Source organism: Bos indicus, chromosome 5 (assembly GCF_029378745.1).
Source record: "Bos indicus isolate NIAB-ARS_2022 breed Sahiwal x Tharparkar chromosome 5, NIAB-ARS_B.indTharparkar_mat_pri_1.0, whole genome shotgun sequence".
NCBI lineage: Eukaryota > Metazoa > Chordata > Mammalia > Artiodactyla > Bovidae > Bos > Bos indicus.
This window is the reverse complement of record NC_091764.1, coordinates 42,776,385-42,791,083: the sequence shown is the minus strand read 5'-3', so window position 1 is coordinate 42,791,083 and position 14,699 is coordinate 42,776,385. Positions and strand designations below refer to the sequence as shown.

General features: G+C 38.2%; 1 protein-coding gene across 3 annotated transcripts in view; it reads right to left on the bottom strand.

Annotated features, from left to right (window-relative positions):
• PTPRR (protein tyrosine phosphatase receptor type R) overlaps positions 1-14,699 on the bottom strand; it is a 274,630-nt gene that overhangs the window by 221,351 nt on the left and 38,580 nt on the right. The window contains exon 2 of one of the 3 annotated variants that reach the window (XM_070789283.1): positions 12,653-12,714. The exons of the other annotated variants lie outside the window; for them this stretch is intronic. Coding sequence (XP_070645384.1) covers positions 12,653-12,655 — 3 coding nt within the window. The 5' untranslated portion in view covers positions 12,656-12,714. The remainder of the gene's footprint in view (positions 1-12,652; positions 12,715-14,699) is intronic. 3 annotated transcript variants of the gene reach the window in all.

Genomic DNA, 14,699 nt, shown 5'->3' with positions numbered 1-14,699 from the left:
TTCTATCTCCTGGTGAAGACGGGTACCTTTCACAGGAGAGATTTATTTCCTACTTTCAGGGGGACAAGACAGGGGGGTCAGTGTATTCATCTTGGCACATAAAAATGCTTTATAAATATTCATCAAATAAATGAAGCTCTGATGTGGTAGGATTTAGGACAAGACTACAGCAAACTAAGAAAGTTCCATACAAGAAGCTCCTCTTGGCCTAGTAGGAAATGAAAGGTGAGATATCCACATGAGGAGAAAATGCCAGCTAGAAAGAAAGACTGAAAGAGATCTCACAGCAGAGTCTCTGAGGGCATTTGTTAACATTACCGTTAAACCATTTCCTTGCCATGGGTTTCTGTAAAATTATTTTCACATGTGGTCAGTCTTTCCCATTCCTGGAATTGATAAGTATTTAATTTTGAAATTCTCAAATATTTTCATATAGTGTCTTTAAAGTTGAGCTTGAGAAACTGCCTGGCAAATGGAAAATAGGATAAGCTTTTATAGAGGTCATCAGTCAGGCTGTGAAATCTATAAAACCATAAGGCTGGGCTGCTCTGCTCCAAATATCCTTGCGGAGATTGAATTCCAATGGCATCCATGCAGATCTCCCAAGGCCTTGTGGAATGACTGGGATTGATCTCAGTCTGGGCTATGTTCTGGGTTACACTGAACCCCTTTAGGTCACACAGAGACCTTTGTTTAGTCTGGGGTTGGGTAAGCAAATTATGGTCCTCTGCCTACAGGAGTTATGATCCTGTTGAAGGGCCATCAATCTCTCATTGTACAAGAACTCCTCCAAACACATCACTATGCCCATAAACAGGTGGCTTTAATTGGCTACTGCCTTCCAAATCTAGTTCTTAAGGAATAAAATTTGGATTTCAAAACCAGGCTGTAAACTTAAATTCAGAATAGGGTGATCCTCAGACTGTCATGCTCTTTTAGGGAAGAATTTTAAACAGAATGACATCTGGCCAGAGAGTGGGGGCACAAGGCAAATAAATCAGGATTGCTCATGATCAGACCTTTCTTTCCCACACCAATCCAGTCAGCATGACAAAGTTCATGATTAGTGATGGAGAAAGTAGGGCGATTGTCCATAGTCCCCATGGGAGAGGTGAAGCAGTGTGCAAAAATTTATAAGTGCTTGAAAACTCTCCAGGGCTTACTAAAAAAGCAGTCTTTTTCAGAACTTCACAGCCCTGGGAAAGTTACGTTTTGGTGACATACATGAGCCTCAGTTTCTTCATCTGTAAAATGAAGAGAGTGATGCCTTTTTCACAGATTACATTATTACAGTATTACAACTAGTGTTACAACAGTATTACAACTAGCATTGTTCAGTGTGCAATAACTAGTAGAATAATCATTTGTATTAAAGAAGGGAACTAAGATGGTTAGGGAATTCAAAGGGTAAAAACTAAAGAAATTACATAATTAACTTCAGAACAATAAAGTATACCAGCCAGTCTATCTGTTGCTTTATTTATCAAAGGATTGTATTATTTCTTAATAAAATTATTTTAATTAATCAATTAATTAAAAGAGAAATTAATTGATCTTTTCTTTCTAAAAAATCAATTAATTGATCTTTTATAATAGTATCTCATTTGGGATCTAAAAAATGTTCAACTTTATCACAGCAATTGATGAGTAAGTAAACATAAAAGGAAGATAGAAATATGATGGCATGAGGACTGGTCTAGTGTTAAGATTGCTACAGAAGATGTCTTTTTGTCTACCAATTGACCTGTGCCCTATTTAGGGCCTGGGCTTCCCAGGTGGCACTAGTGGTAAAGAATCTGCCTGCCAGTGTAGGAGATGCAAGAGACATGGGTTCAATCCCTGGGTTGGGAAGATTCCCTGGGGCATGACATGGAACCCACTCCAGTAGTCTTGCCTAGAAAACTCTATGAAAGGGGGAGCTGGTGGGCTACAGTCCATGGGGTCACAAAGAGTTGGACACAACTGAGCACATGTGCACATCTAAGATTACTTGGGGCCTAACACTATTTTTTTGTTTTTCTATACAATTATAGCTCACAATAGCTTATGCTGTATCTTACTAGCATTGATCAGAATGAAAATAAAAGATAAAAAATGTGCACTGACCAGAAGATGACTATAATTAAATAAAGTCCCACGACTCAACACGACTGTGTATGTTTAAAAAACCAGGCTCTCAGCCTCCTAAAATTAATTAACTCCCTAATGAAAGTTGTCTGCTATCAGAATTACCAATTTACTTTTTTTCAACAATAAATCCATGCCAGTTTTCAATTAAGATTCAAAAAGTCAAGTCCTGATGAGCAAGGAAGTCATAAATGATTTATGAGTGTCCTACTCTCATGTAATGTTACATCTATTATTCTACTTTAATCCCCTAGCATGGTTTTTAATTCATAAAAATTTAATGCCAAGGCTATTGCATAAAGATTATACCCACTTTGAAGGTAGTTATTCCAGGAAGCATATTTAAAAAACCAAGAAGGCAATCTTTACAAATTTAGCAAGCTAATTCCTAAAATGCCCAATTAAATATTAACAGTTTCTTTTTATTTGACATCCTTTTCAGTCCAATGAATCTAATGAACCGATTGCTATCATTTCTTTTTGCTTTATAATAGCGTGAAGTATCTCCAGGTGTTTTTATTACTTTTTTTCCCATTTAGAATGGAAGGATTCAGGCACATTCACATATTGAAAAACATTCAACACTAAAAACTGTTGAGTCCCAGTTCTGCTCGCTGGGAGTTTGTAGCACCTGAAGCTGTCAGAATTCTTGGTTTCCTTTGATCTTCACTTTGGCCACACTGCTATTCGACAATCCCTCCTTCATTAAATTCTGCTGTCATGCTAGGATCCCAGATTAAGGCAACATTCTGGGCAAGTATTTTAATGATAGTCTCTCTGGGTTAAAGACAGATGAAGCAAAGTTGTAAGGGTACAACAGGTAATTTCAGAGCCCTCCCAAAATAGCTAAGCCTCAGTAAAATGTTAACTGGGAGCTAGAAAAGCAGGCACTGAGATTCTCCTCCATCTCTCAGTGGCTGCATTATTTCTGCCTAATCATCTTGCATGTAGCCTGACTGGGAGTCTGTCCCTAATCCCAGCATGATCCATTTGCTCCAGCATCTGCTGCCAACTGTAGAGAGACTGTTTCTCTTGATTTGAGTTCTTAAAAACACCCTAGAGGGCTAGGTTGATTTCTTGGGAATGCTCTTTGCAATTGGCCATGTCATAGGTTCCTGGTCAGGTTAAGGATAGGGAATCCTTGGCTTAGAAATCTTTCTGTGGTCCCATCATCTGTAGCCAGGAACAGAGCATCATATGATAAATAAGGTAGCTTTTCCAGGGCCTGTGGGAGGGCATGCACTCACAGTGAACTTGTCTCTATCAGGACTGCAATTGCTAACTCATTTAAAGATGCTCATTAAAGATATTAAAGATTTAAACTCATTAAAGATATAAACATTCATTCATAACTAAGTTCACATAAATGTTAGCTATCATTATCAATGTCACTCATTATCATCATTTATTAATTCATTCAGTAAATATTTCTAAATAACTCATTATACACCAGCCACTCTCTGAGACTGTGGACATAAAGAGAATGACAGTCTTTTTGTGGAATAAAGTAGATTCTAAATTTTAAGAAACTGATATACTTATGAAACAGTATTAGGAAGAAGAAAGCAAGGGTCACTTTTCCCAGTAACAGGTAGAAAATTTTGCCTCCAATGAAATGGAAATATTAAACTGATGATTAGGAATGCTTGGCCCAGGTGTTGGTGGATCAAAGGCTGCATGTTAGGCTGAAAAAATAAACATCCAAAGGGAGGATCCAACCAATCTGCAAATGTCAGGATGGTGTTGTAGGACAAGGATCATTCTCTACCTTGCATGGATACCCAGGAATTAACACAAAGTGTTCTAGTACAAATAAAGTTACTTCCCTGCCTTAAATTACTGAACAGAAGTTCTCTGATATGTATGTTAATGCTGTGGTTTGAGAATCGTTATTGTACATTCAGATACTCAAACTGCACAGTCCAAGTGGTTAAAATAAATGAGTGAAAAGGCCAGTGTAATTCATCATCAGACAGTGACAGGGACTAAGATAAATGGGAGAGACATACTCTGTCTAAAGTGGAAAAGTGTAAGCCATTACACAGCCATTTGAAAACATGGCACTGTGATGCCAGATCTCCCAATTTTTAAACACTCAAAATGCCAGTTTTTGTAAAGAACACCCAACTTAAGAAAAAAATGCATATTCAAAATTTATCTATGAGCTTCATCCAGATTGAGGTTGCCAAATTGCAAGTCCTGTTTGACAGCAAGAAGCCCAAATTGGCTTCGCCACTCACATTCTTGCCTTGAGTAGGTATGCACAAGGGCAACTCTGAATTCTGTGTCTTGCGAGATGCTGGGGCAGTCCTGAGCTGTCCAAAGTGGGATATCATTACCAGTGGAGCAATCACCAGGAATAGCGGCTGTGGTATGCTGAATAATGGACCTCTGGTGATGCCAACATCTTCATCCTATGAATGTGACTTTACAGAGCAAAAGGTTATTTGCAGATATGATTAAGTTGAATATTTTGAGATGGGAAATTATTCTGGATTTTCCAGATGAGATCAGTGTAATTACAAGAGCTCTATAAGAGACAAGCAGGAAAGTGCAGGAGATGAGATGATGGATGGCTGGGTCAGAAAGATACCATTGCTAGAAGAAGGTCATCAGTCAAGCTGGAAAAGGCAAGGAACTATTTCTCCCCTAGAGCTTCCTCTAGAAGGAACCAGCCCTGTAGACTCCTTGACTTTACCCCAGTAAGACTGATTTTAGACTTCTGACCTCCAGAATTATATGATAATACAAGAGTGTTGTTCTAAGCCACTGTTTTTGGCGATTTATTGCAGCACCCGTAGGCAGCTAATACAGCAACATGGAACTTCCCAAGGAGTCAGGCATTCTCTTCTGGACCGAAGAGAATGCTGTGGGAGAATTAGAGATGGAATTTTTCACAGATCCAGGTCATGAATTTCAGAGCTTCCTAGCACTAAGGGAACCTACTATCTATTAGAAAGCCCTTGATTTTCCTTGCACAAATAATTCTCTTGCTAAAGCCTAAGGAAGATAGTTACCAGTCATCTCCAATCCTGATAAGACCTTTCCCAAAGCCCCAGATGAGAGGAAACCCAGAGCCACATGGTGGAAAGAACACTATCTTTAAAAGTCAAACGAGATACGTTCTGTGTGACAACTTCTGTGAGCCTTGATGCCATTATCTGTAAAATAAGATTAATAATATGACACAGAATTAGGAAGAACTAGAGGGATGAAACAGTGTCAGACTTTATTTTTTGGGCTCAAAAATCACTGCAGATGGTGACTGCAGCCATGAGATTAAAAGATGCTTACTCCTTGGAAGGAAAGTTATGACCAACCTAGATAGCATATTCAAAAGCAGAGACATTACTTTGCCAATGAAGGTCCATCTAGTCAAGGCTATGGTTTTTCCTGTGGTCCTGTATGGATGTGGGAGTTGGACTGTGAAGAAGGCTGAGCACCGAAGAATTGATGCTTTTGAACTGTGGTGTTGAAGAAGACTCTTGAGAGTCCCTTGGACTGCAAGGAGATCCAACCAGTCCATTCTGAAGATCAGCCCTGGGTGTTTTTTGAAAGGAATGATGCTAAAGCTGAAACTCCAGTACTTTGGCCACCTCATGCAAAGAGTTGACTCATTGGAAAAGACTCTGATGCTGGGAGGGATTGGGGGCAGGAGGAGAAGGGGACGACAGAGGATGAGATGGCTGGATGGCATCACTGACTCGATGGACGTGAGTCTCAGTGAACTCCGGGAGTTGGTAATGGACAGGGAGGCCTGGTGTGCTGTGATTCATGGGGTCACAAACAGTCAGACACAACTGAGTGACTGAACTGAACTGAGAGGGATGAAAAGCCTCTACCATGGCCTTACAAATAGTGGGAGCCCAATACATGGTTGTTCCTTTATTGTTACCCTATATTCTCTAGATTCATCATGATCACAACGTTGAGTTTTCTACATATCCTTAGTCAACTAGCAGCTCAATAGAAACAACAAAAAACTTTAATTCTGGTCTTCATACTCTATTCTCTCAAAGACAGGGATAACAGATACTGCCATCACTGTGAACATAGTACACTTATAGTACAACCTCCTGTCACTAGAATATTAGAAGCATGAGAGGCTTCTAGAAAAGTCCACTGTCCTTAAGCCATCCTGACAACCATCATGTCCAATACACACAGTGTGTTACTAGCACCTGTTAAAGAAGGATTTAATTATTGCAGCTTCAGACTACATGCTTATGGCATTCAGCAGCCTTTAGGCTTTGCAAAGATTCACAGTGACATTTCCAGCAAGGTTTTCACAGTTTTATTGCATTAACTGAGCAGAGGATATGTAAAGCAGGATGCACTCACAGATTTGATGCTGGAAAAAAACAGGTAAAGGACGTGAACAAATTTTGGAACAGATTAAAAATACAACAAACACTTGGGATACAGAGGTTCAGTGGATCTGGAAATCTAAAATCAATGTTACAAACCCAAAAGATTTTAGAAGGCAAGCAGCAAACCCAAGGTGTTAAGGATGAGGGACCTGCCATCTGCAGGACTCGGTGCAGACTGAGCAGCAGATCCTGCTTGAAAGCTCTGCCCTGGGGTTTCCATCAAAACCCTGGAACCAACAGACTCCTCTGTAGGCTGACTTCAGTTCACAGACTTGGAGCACATGACCCCAGTGGCTAAGGGATGTTTGCTTAAAAAGTCAACAGTAACAAACTCAGTCTAAAGGAAAAGAAGGCTACTTGTTTTCAGAGCCACCCCTACAAGAAATCACCATCACTCCTCTTAGGTGTCCACACCTGTACTTCCTATTCTGATTCCTCAGACCTCCCCAACCGAAGGCCCATTTTAGCCTAACCATGCTGCAGTCCATGGGGTCACAAAGAGTCAGACATGAGTGAGTGACTGAAGAACAACAAAAGAATATTCCAAGCCTAGGTCACTCTCTTGTGGACGAGATTATGTATTTGAAGCCTCATTTGTTCCTCGAGGTCAAGGCTAGGATTCCACAGCCCCACATGTACAGCAGTATACATCATCAAGTCAGGATCAATAAAGTGTGCTGCATAAATAAATTATTTGGTGGTGCTATCTAGAAAATGTATATGGGGAATATCTCAGTTACCTACATAATGCTAAAATATCAAGACTTTATTTACCCCAGATATCCTGGGAATTCAGTGCATTAAAGAATTTTTTTTTCTACTGGTGGAAGTGTAGATTGTGATAGATGCTACTGTATATATTTTGGAGGAGGGATTATTTTATCACCTTCTATCACCACCTTGGCTTCATTTTCATAAAGACAATAATAGTGGTCAGTAGAGAAGCCTGAAAGAGTTCAGAGAGGTAACAACAGAGCTTTCAGAGTGGCACTTTTGCACTTATTTTTGAAAACACAGACTTCATCTTTCTGAACGAAAAACAATGGATATAAGTTGAATAATCTGATTTTTAAAAATTTGAATTTATATAGCTGTTTCATAAGGACCATAAACAGAATTGACTGGAGTGATATTTAATTTTTTTAAGTTAGATTTATTTCTTTAAGATTATTTAAAATGTGGGTATAAGTAAAACTATGTTCAGACATAAATATTTTTATTTTGTGTTTGTAAAATATTTACTCTTATTTCTGTAGGTCATATAGTGGCACATAAAATAGGCTTCATGGAGACAGGTGGGTTCAGTGCATAGACACTGGAAAAGATCTGCCTGAATTTGACTCTTTTCTCCATGATATATTGCCCATCTTAAATATCTTTCAGAAAAAATGATGGCAGAAACAGCCTGATGTTAACAAATCAACTATCCCATTCCTTTTGGGCAAGGGAAGCGGTATGACAATGTGTGTGTGTCGGGGGGAAGAGGGTTTCATTCGTGTCCAATTCTTTGTAGCCCAATGAACTGTAGCCTGCCAGGCTCCTCTGCCCTTGGAATTTTCCAGGCAAGTATACTGCTATTCCAGGGGATCTTCCCAACCTAGGGACTGAACCCGTGTCTCTTGCTTGTCCTACGTTGGTAGGCAGATTCTTTACTGCTAGCACAACCTGGGGAACCCTAGAGGTGTGACAATAAAAATCTCAAGTTTGGTAGAGGGCCCATTCATAGATAGCATCTCAATAAATGGTGGCTATTATAATCCATCCAGAAATTCCTACTACAAGGAATTCAGCACTCAACTTTAAAACAATTTTGTGGGAATCTTCCTGGCAATCCAGTGGTTAAGACTCTGCTTTCACTGCAGGAGATGCGAGTTTGATCCCTGGTCAAGAAATGAAGATCCCACATGCCACATGATGTGGCCAAAAAATAAATCAATAAAGAATAAAAATAAGACAATTTTTGATATCTGACATTTGTGCATAACACAATTATTTCAAAGTGTTTTCATACGTATTGATTCATTTGCTCATCACCAAAATCCTTGTGAAGGAAACAGAACAGACATTAATGTCATAATTTTTCATGAGAGAAATTGAGATTCAGATGATCTGGTTCAAGATGCTTTAGTCCTTGATGAGCTTTAAGTCTCCAGCAAGACATCTCATATTTCTGGCCTATCTGTGAAATAAGTGTGTTAGACAGGTAGGTAGTGTGTAAGACTACTTCCTCTACTAGTACTTGTGTAAATTTAAAGATCAAGTGGTTGAAACAACTCAGACTTCACTGGGTTAGGCTGCCAACTTGTGGAGTTTTGAGATTTTACTCCCTCTTGCTAAGTGTGATGGAACCATGAGCGAATGCATGCCAATCAAGAAGCCTGGGACAGCTGGGTGTCTAGTGATTTCATTTACAAAGGGAAGTGATTGCTGATTGCATAGGAGCCAGAATCCTTTTTGTTGTGTTTTTTTTTTTAAATAAATTTCTTGGGAACTAGAATTCTTAAAACCATTTTCTTTGGAGTAATCGCATCCTGTAGTTAAGCTGGATGAGAGGTCTAGTCTTGAACAGAAGTCAGTTTTATTGACTCCAAAATCAAAGCAAAAAGAATTGAAATGATCGATGAAAAAAAGAAAAGTCTTTAGGACAGCTTAAGGATTTTCTAACTATGCATGAACCTATGGAACCAAAATGTTTGGAATCTTTTGACAAAGACTCCATTCCATGGGAGACTGCTGGGTGTATAGGACCGTGACTCCCAGCATGCCTTCTCTCTCCTTTTGTGAGCCATCTTTGCTATCTTCCATGGTTGGGGGGGGGGGGGTCATTTATCTAGGCTACAATTTTACCATGAGACTATCCCAGGGACATGATAGGAAAGAAAATAAATGTTCCCAGACAGGAACATTCAGAACATATAAAGACCAGAGTCTATAAATTTCAGTGATGCAGTGGCAGGATGCAGGAAGAGTGAGTGACAAACAGAATTTGTCATTAAAGAAGCTGTCAGTATGTCATGATGGAGGTGATCACCCTTTTCTAAGCTGGTGACCTGAGGTTATACATTTTTCTTGCTAGGTGATAAGCAGGTTCTGAGTTTATTAATACTCTAAGGAGACTGACAATGGTGTCCAGCAATTTTAAATCATGGAATCCAAGCTTTTTAACTGACCCTCATTAACTAACTTTTTGGAAAATAAATTTTTCTTAAGAATTGAATGATTATGAAGTATCAAACTAAATTCATAAATGGTATTTTTTGGGTCTTCACTGAGAGTTTATTGACTGATGTTTAAATATCATGGGCAAATACTGTCTTCCGGTTTCAAATCAAACTTTTCAAACATATCAGAGACAACCCAGTAGGTGGGGTGGAGGCATGACCCCTAGAAGCAGGCACAGGCAGTGACTCCAAGACATTCAGAGAGGAATCAGGAAACTCACAAAGCTACCATACCACACCATGTAATAAAGGAAGTCAAAGGATCTGGAGTCATCCAGAAAGGGCAAGTTATACTTGATAGCTTCTTTAAGAAACCAGAAGTAATAATGAGATATAAATTTATACCTGTCAGTCACAAGAATTAAGACTGGTAACACTGTTGTTGATAAGGATGAAAGGTGGTACTTGTGTACTTATGGGTAGAAATGCAAATTACTATTGTCTTTTGGGAAACAAATCTTGCTGTACATTACTTCAGCCTGGCAATATCACTTTTGGGAATCTAGTCTGTAGAAATAAAAGGGCTAGGGTGTAGAAGCATATATACAAAGATCTTTTTATAACATTATTCATAGTGCCAAAAACAAAGGTGGAAACAATGTGAATTACTATGAATAGAGGAAGGACTGAATAAATTATGGTATAAACCACATCATGAAGTAGTATGATCATGGAGTAGAAAAGTTTTTCATGAATTATCAGTGGGAAAGAAGGGAAAAAAGAGCAAAGAAATATTTATAACATTATACCATTTTTGTGGAACATAAAATGACAAAAATTTCAACATAGGTATATGTCTACATGTACATATATGTGTTGACCGTGTATGTGCATGCATATGTATGTGTGTGTGAATTCTATGAGTATAAAAAATTAATAAGAGGACACCCACTAAGTTCTTAGAATGAATGACCAGGAGAAAAAGAAGGTTCAACAGGAGACGAAGTGGGTGAAAAGAAGGAGGAGAGGAGAAGGAAGACACAAAAATCCTAAATAAGAATGATTACAATAAAAAATGAAATGATTTCTCATTTAGACAGAACTATGCATGCATAAGGTTATTCCATACAAAGAAACTAGGGAAAGGTAAATGAACAAATTAAACCTGCCTTGTAAAAATGACCATGATATATTCTTAAGTGGAAAAGAAAAAGCCACAAGAAAGTTATTTTTTAAAGAAGGCCAACATAAATGTTTGAATGCAAAACAATTAAAAATTTGTACAGCAAAAGACATCATAAAAAAGAGAAATGAGAGTCTAGAAGGAAATCTGTGCAACCCATATGGCAGACAAAGGGATTATATTCCAATAAACAGAGCTTCTACAAATTGTTAAGAAAAAGATAATTAACTTGATACACAAGTTACAAATAAGCAATTGCATGAGAGGCAATCCAAATAATCAATACACATGAGAGATGCTCAATGTTTTACACTGTCATGGAAATGCTAATGTAAGCAAAGCAACCATGAGGTGCAATTCTTTCCCCTACTGGTCAGCAAAAATTAAAAAAATTCAGCAACCAACTGCTACCAGAGAGATTTTGAATCAGTCAAGATACATTACTAGTCAGAGGGTAAATTGCTACAATTATTCAGAAAATAATAATTTGATAATATATTAACTAAAATACTCTTGTAACAATCTCTCTTTTGAAAATCTCACATATATATATAAATGAACAAAATATATTTAAATATATACTATATATATAAGAACACATGTATTATATACATATTATAATAAATATATTATATACACACATACATATTATATATTCTTTTTTCTCTAAGAGTGTATATTAAAGACATTTATTGCAGCAATTTTGCTGCAGCAAATACAAAACATATAAAGAACAACTGGTTGTACACTGAATCTGAGGCATAGTTTAAGAAAATATGGTAGATGCAACTTTCAAACTTTAGAATTATTTAGAATTTTTCTTCTAGCTAGAATATTTATTCTAATTAGTCAAATTTATATCTAAAGGCTTTGAGGTATATCTGTGACCTGCTACTGTTAAGAAAAACAAATTGTAGAGTATGACCTAGTTTTTTAAAAAGTAATTAAAAGCACCATATACCCATTAAAAATAGAGAAATGCATAATATAAATTTTAAAAATTCACATCCTTAATAATTATAAAGGTAACTTTCAGTTACCTAGAGTATGTGTTTATATGTATGGAGTCCTTATTACCTGTTCTTCCCTAATAAATTGGGAATAAATTATGAGGTTATTAATAAATTATTAATTTGTCAATAAATCATTCTGCATTTGGATTAATAACACCTTTAAAAAAATCTTTTCTATAACAGAAACTACTGATAATACAGCAAATGTTAAGATCCTGAAGGCAATTAATACATTATTTTCTTCAGAAAATTCTAGGCAAAAAGAAGTCACTGCATCTGGGAGCAGGTGATGAGAGGTGAATGTGGAGCAGGTGTTAGCACATTCTGGCTGACAGAAAAGATGGTTAGGCTTTCTGCAGATAAGAATAGAAGGTGGGAGTTTCATAAGACATGGCCCATGGCAACATGAAAAGCTACCAGCAGGAGAGAGGTGTGGGCTGGCTGAGAGACTGGAGTTGAAAGACAAACCTAGTAAAATGACAGGTTTCCAGGCTCAGAGGAACTGAAGTACCAGTTGACTGAACAAAGCAGACACTCGGGGAAGGAAGATAATGTCAAGAACTTAGGTAATTAGCAATGGAAGTTAAGGTAGGGTAACCACATGTGGCTGGGTGGGCTGTGTGATGCACAGCTTTGGGTGATGCTGTTGGCTTCAACTACTGTGTGAGGGATACCTTCTAGGTTTGTATAGCAAGGCAAGAAGCCCATTACAGTACTGGGATTTTACCCCAAGATCAGAGTAGATCAGCAACAAAACTGACAACCTACTGATTATCATCATCCCATCACTATCATTACCATGATTGCAACAGCAGACACGATGACAATGTGTTATGCTTTACACAATACATTCACTGGTCCTGGAAAAAAGCAGAAGAAGGTAGCCAGGTCACATATTAAAATTGCCATTAAAATGAAAAATCAGAGACTCAGAAATGTTCATTGACTTGCCCAAGATCTCAATGGCGGTCAGTGGCAGAACAGTCATGTAAACATAGGACATCTCCTTCTAAGGGAGGAAGGGAGAATCAGGGAGTTTGCGATTGACATGTACACATGTCATGCTATATTAAAAATGGATAACCAACAAGGATAGCCCAGGGAACTCTGCTCAGTATTATGTAACAACCTAAATGGGGAAAGAATGTGAAAAAGAATAGATACATGTATATATATAACTGAATCACTTTGTTGGACATCTTAAAAATAAACACAACATTGTTAACCAACTACATTCTAGTATAAAATGAAAAGTTAAAAAAATAAAAAGTAAAAGCATTGTGTTCCTACTGGCTCAAGCCACTCATGATAAGAATGAATATTGGCCCATGATATTGGATTGGGCTGAGGCTAAGGGCCTGCTGAGCAGTGAGCCAAACAGACCATTATGCATATTATAATTTTTAACATAAATTATATTTCCTTATATTTTCAAGCCGAAGGGTTAAACAAATTCTGCCTGTAAGGGAGAACATGTAACATTCAGACTCAACTGGTCCATACTGATTGGCTATTTCCTTGTAGTGACTATTTGTTTAGAGAGAATATATTACACAAAAGATTTATGGCAGCTTACAAAAACACAAATAACACAAAATAAAATTGAATAAAAACTAAGGAAATGAGGAAATTGGATTAGAAAACGAGTGAGAAAAAGTAAACATCCAGCCAAGAATGAGGTTAGTTCACAAAATAAATAAGGCACTCAATAAAGTTCTATTTGCTAGAGGTGGACCACAAATTTGGCCCTCAGCTTTCCAGCTGTCAAGAGAAAGAGGGAAATATGATTCACAGTATTTAAATGATATAAGCCAACCAAGGGCTCAGGAGCAATACAAGTGTTCTTGGTACTGACTAGAAAACTGTATTTCTCCACTGTTTTATATAATGCTAATAATGTGTATATGTTAAGTCACTTCATCATGTCTAACTGTGACCCTATGGACTGTAGCCTGAGAGGCTCCTCTGTCCTTGGGATTCTCCAGGCAAGAATACTGGAGTGGTTTGCCATGCCCTCCTCCAGGGTATCTTCCCAATCAAGGGACTGAACTTGCGATCACTTATGTCTCATGTCTCCTTCACTGGCAGGTGGGTCTTTACCACTAGCACCACCTGAGAAGCCCAGTGCTAACATTTTGCTGTGTTGTTGCTGCTCAGTCACTCAGTCATGTCTGACTCTTGGCAACCCCATGGACTGCAGAATGCCAGACTTCCCTGTCCTTCACCATCTCCGAGAGCTTGCTCAAACTCATGTCCATTGAGTCGGTGATGCCATCCAACCATCTCATCCTCTGTCATTCCCTCCTCCTCCTGCCTTCAATGTTTCCCAGCATCAGGGTCGTTTCTAAGGAGTCAGATTTTCACATCAGGTGGCCAAAGTATTGGGGTTTCAGCCTCAGCATCAGTCTCTCCAATGACTATGCAGGGTTGATTTCCTTTAGGATTGACTGGTTTGATCTCCTTCCGGTCCAAGGCACTCTCAAGAATCTTCTCTAACACCACAGTTAAAAGCATCGATTCTTCAGTGCTCAGCCTTCTTTATGGCCCAACTCTCACATCCATACATGACTACTGAAAAAACCATAGCATTGACTAGACGGACTGTTATTGGCAAAGTAACGTCTCTGCTTTTTAATATGCTGTCTAGATTTGTCAATGCTTTTCTTCCAAGGAGCAAGCGTCTTTTAATTTCATGGCTGCAGTCACCATCTGCAGTGATTTTGGAGACCAAGAAAATAAAGTGTTTCACTGTTTCTATTGTTTCCCCATCCACTTGCCATGAAGTAATGGGACCAGATGCCATGATCTTTGAATGTTGAGTTTTAAGCCAGCTTTTTCACTCTTC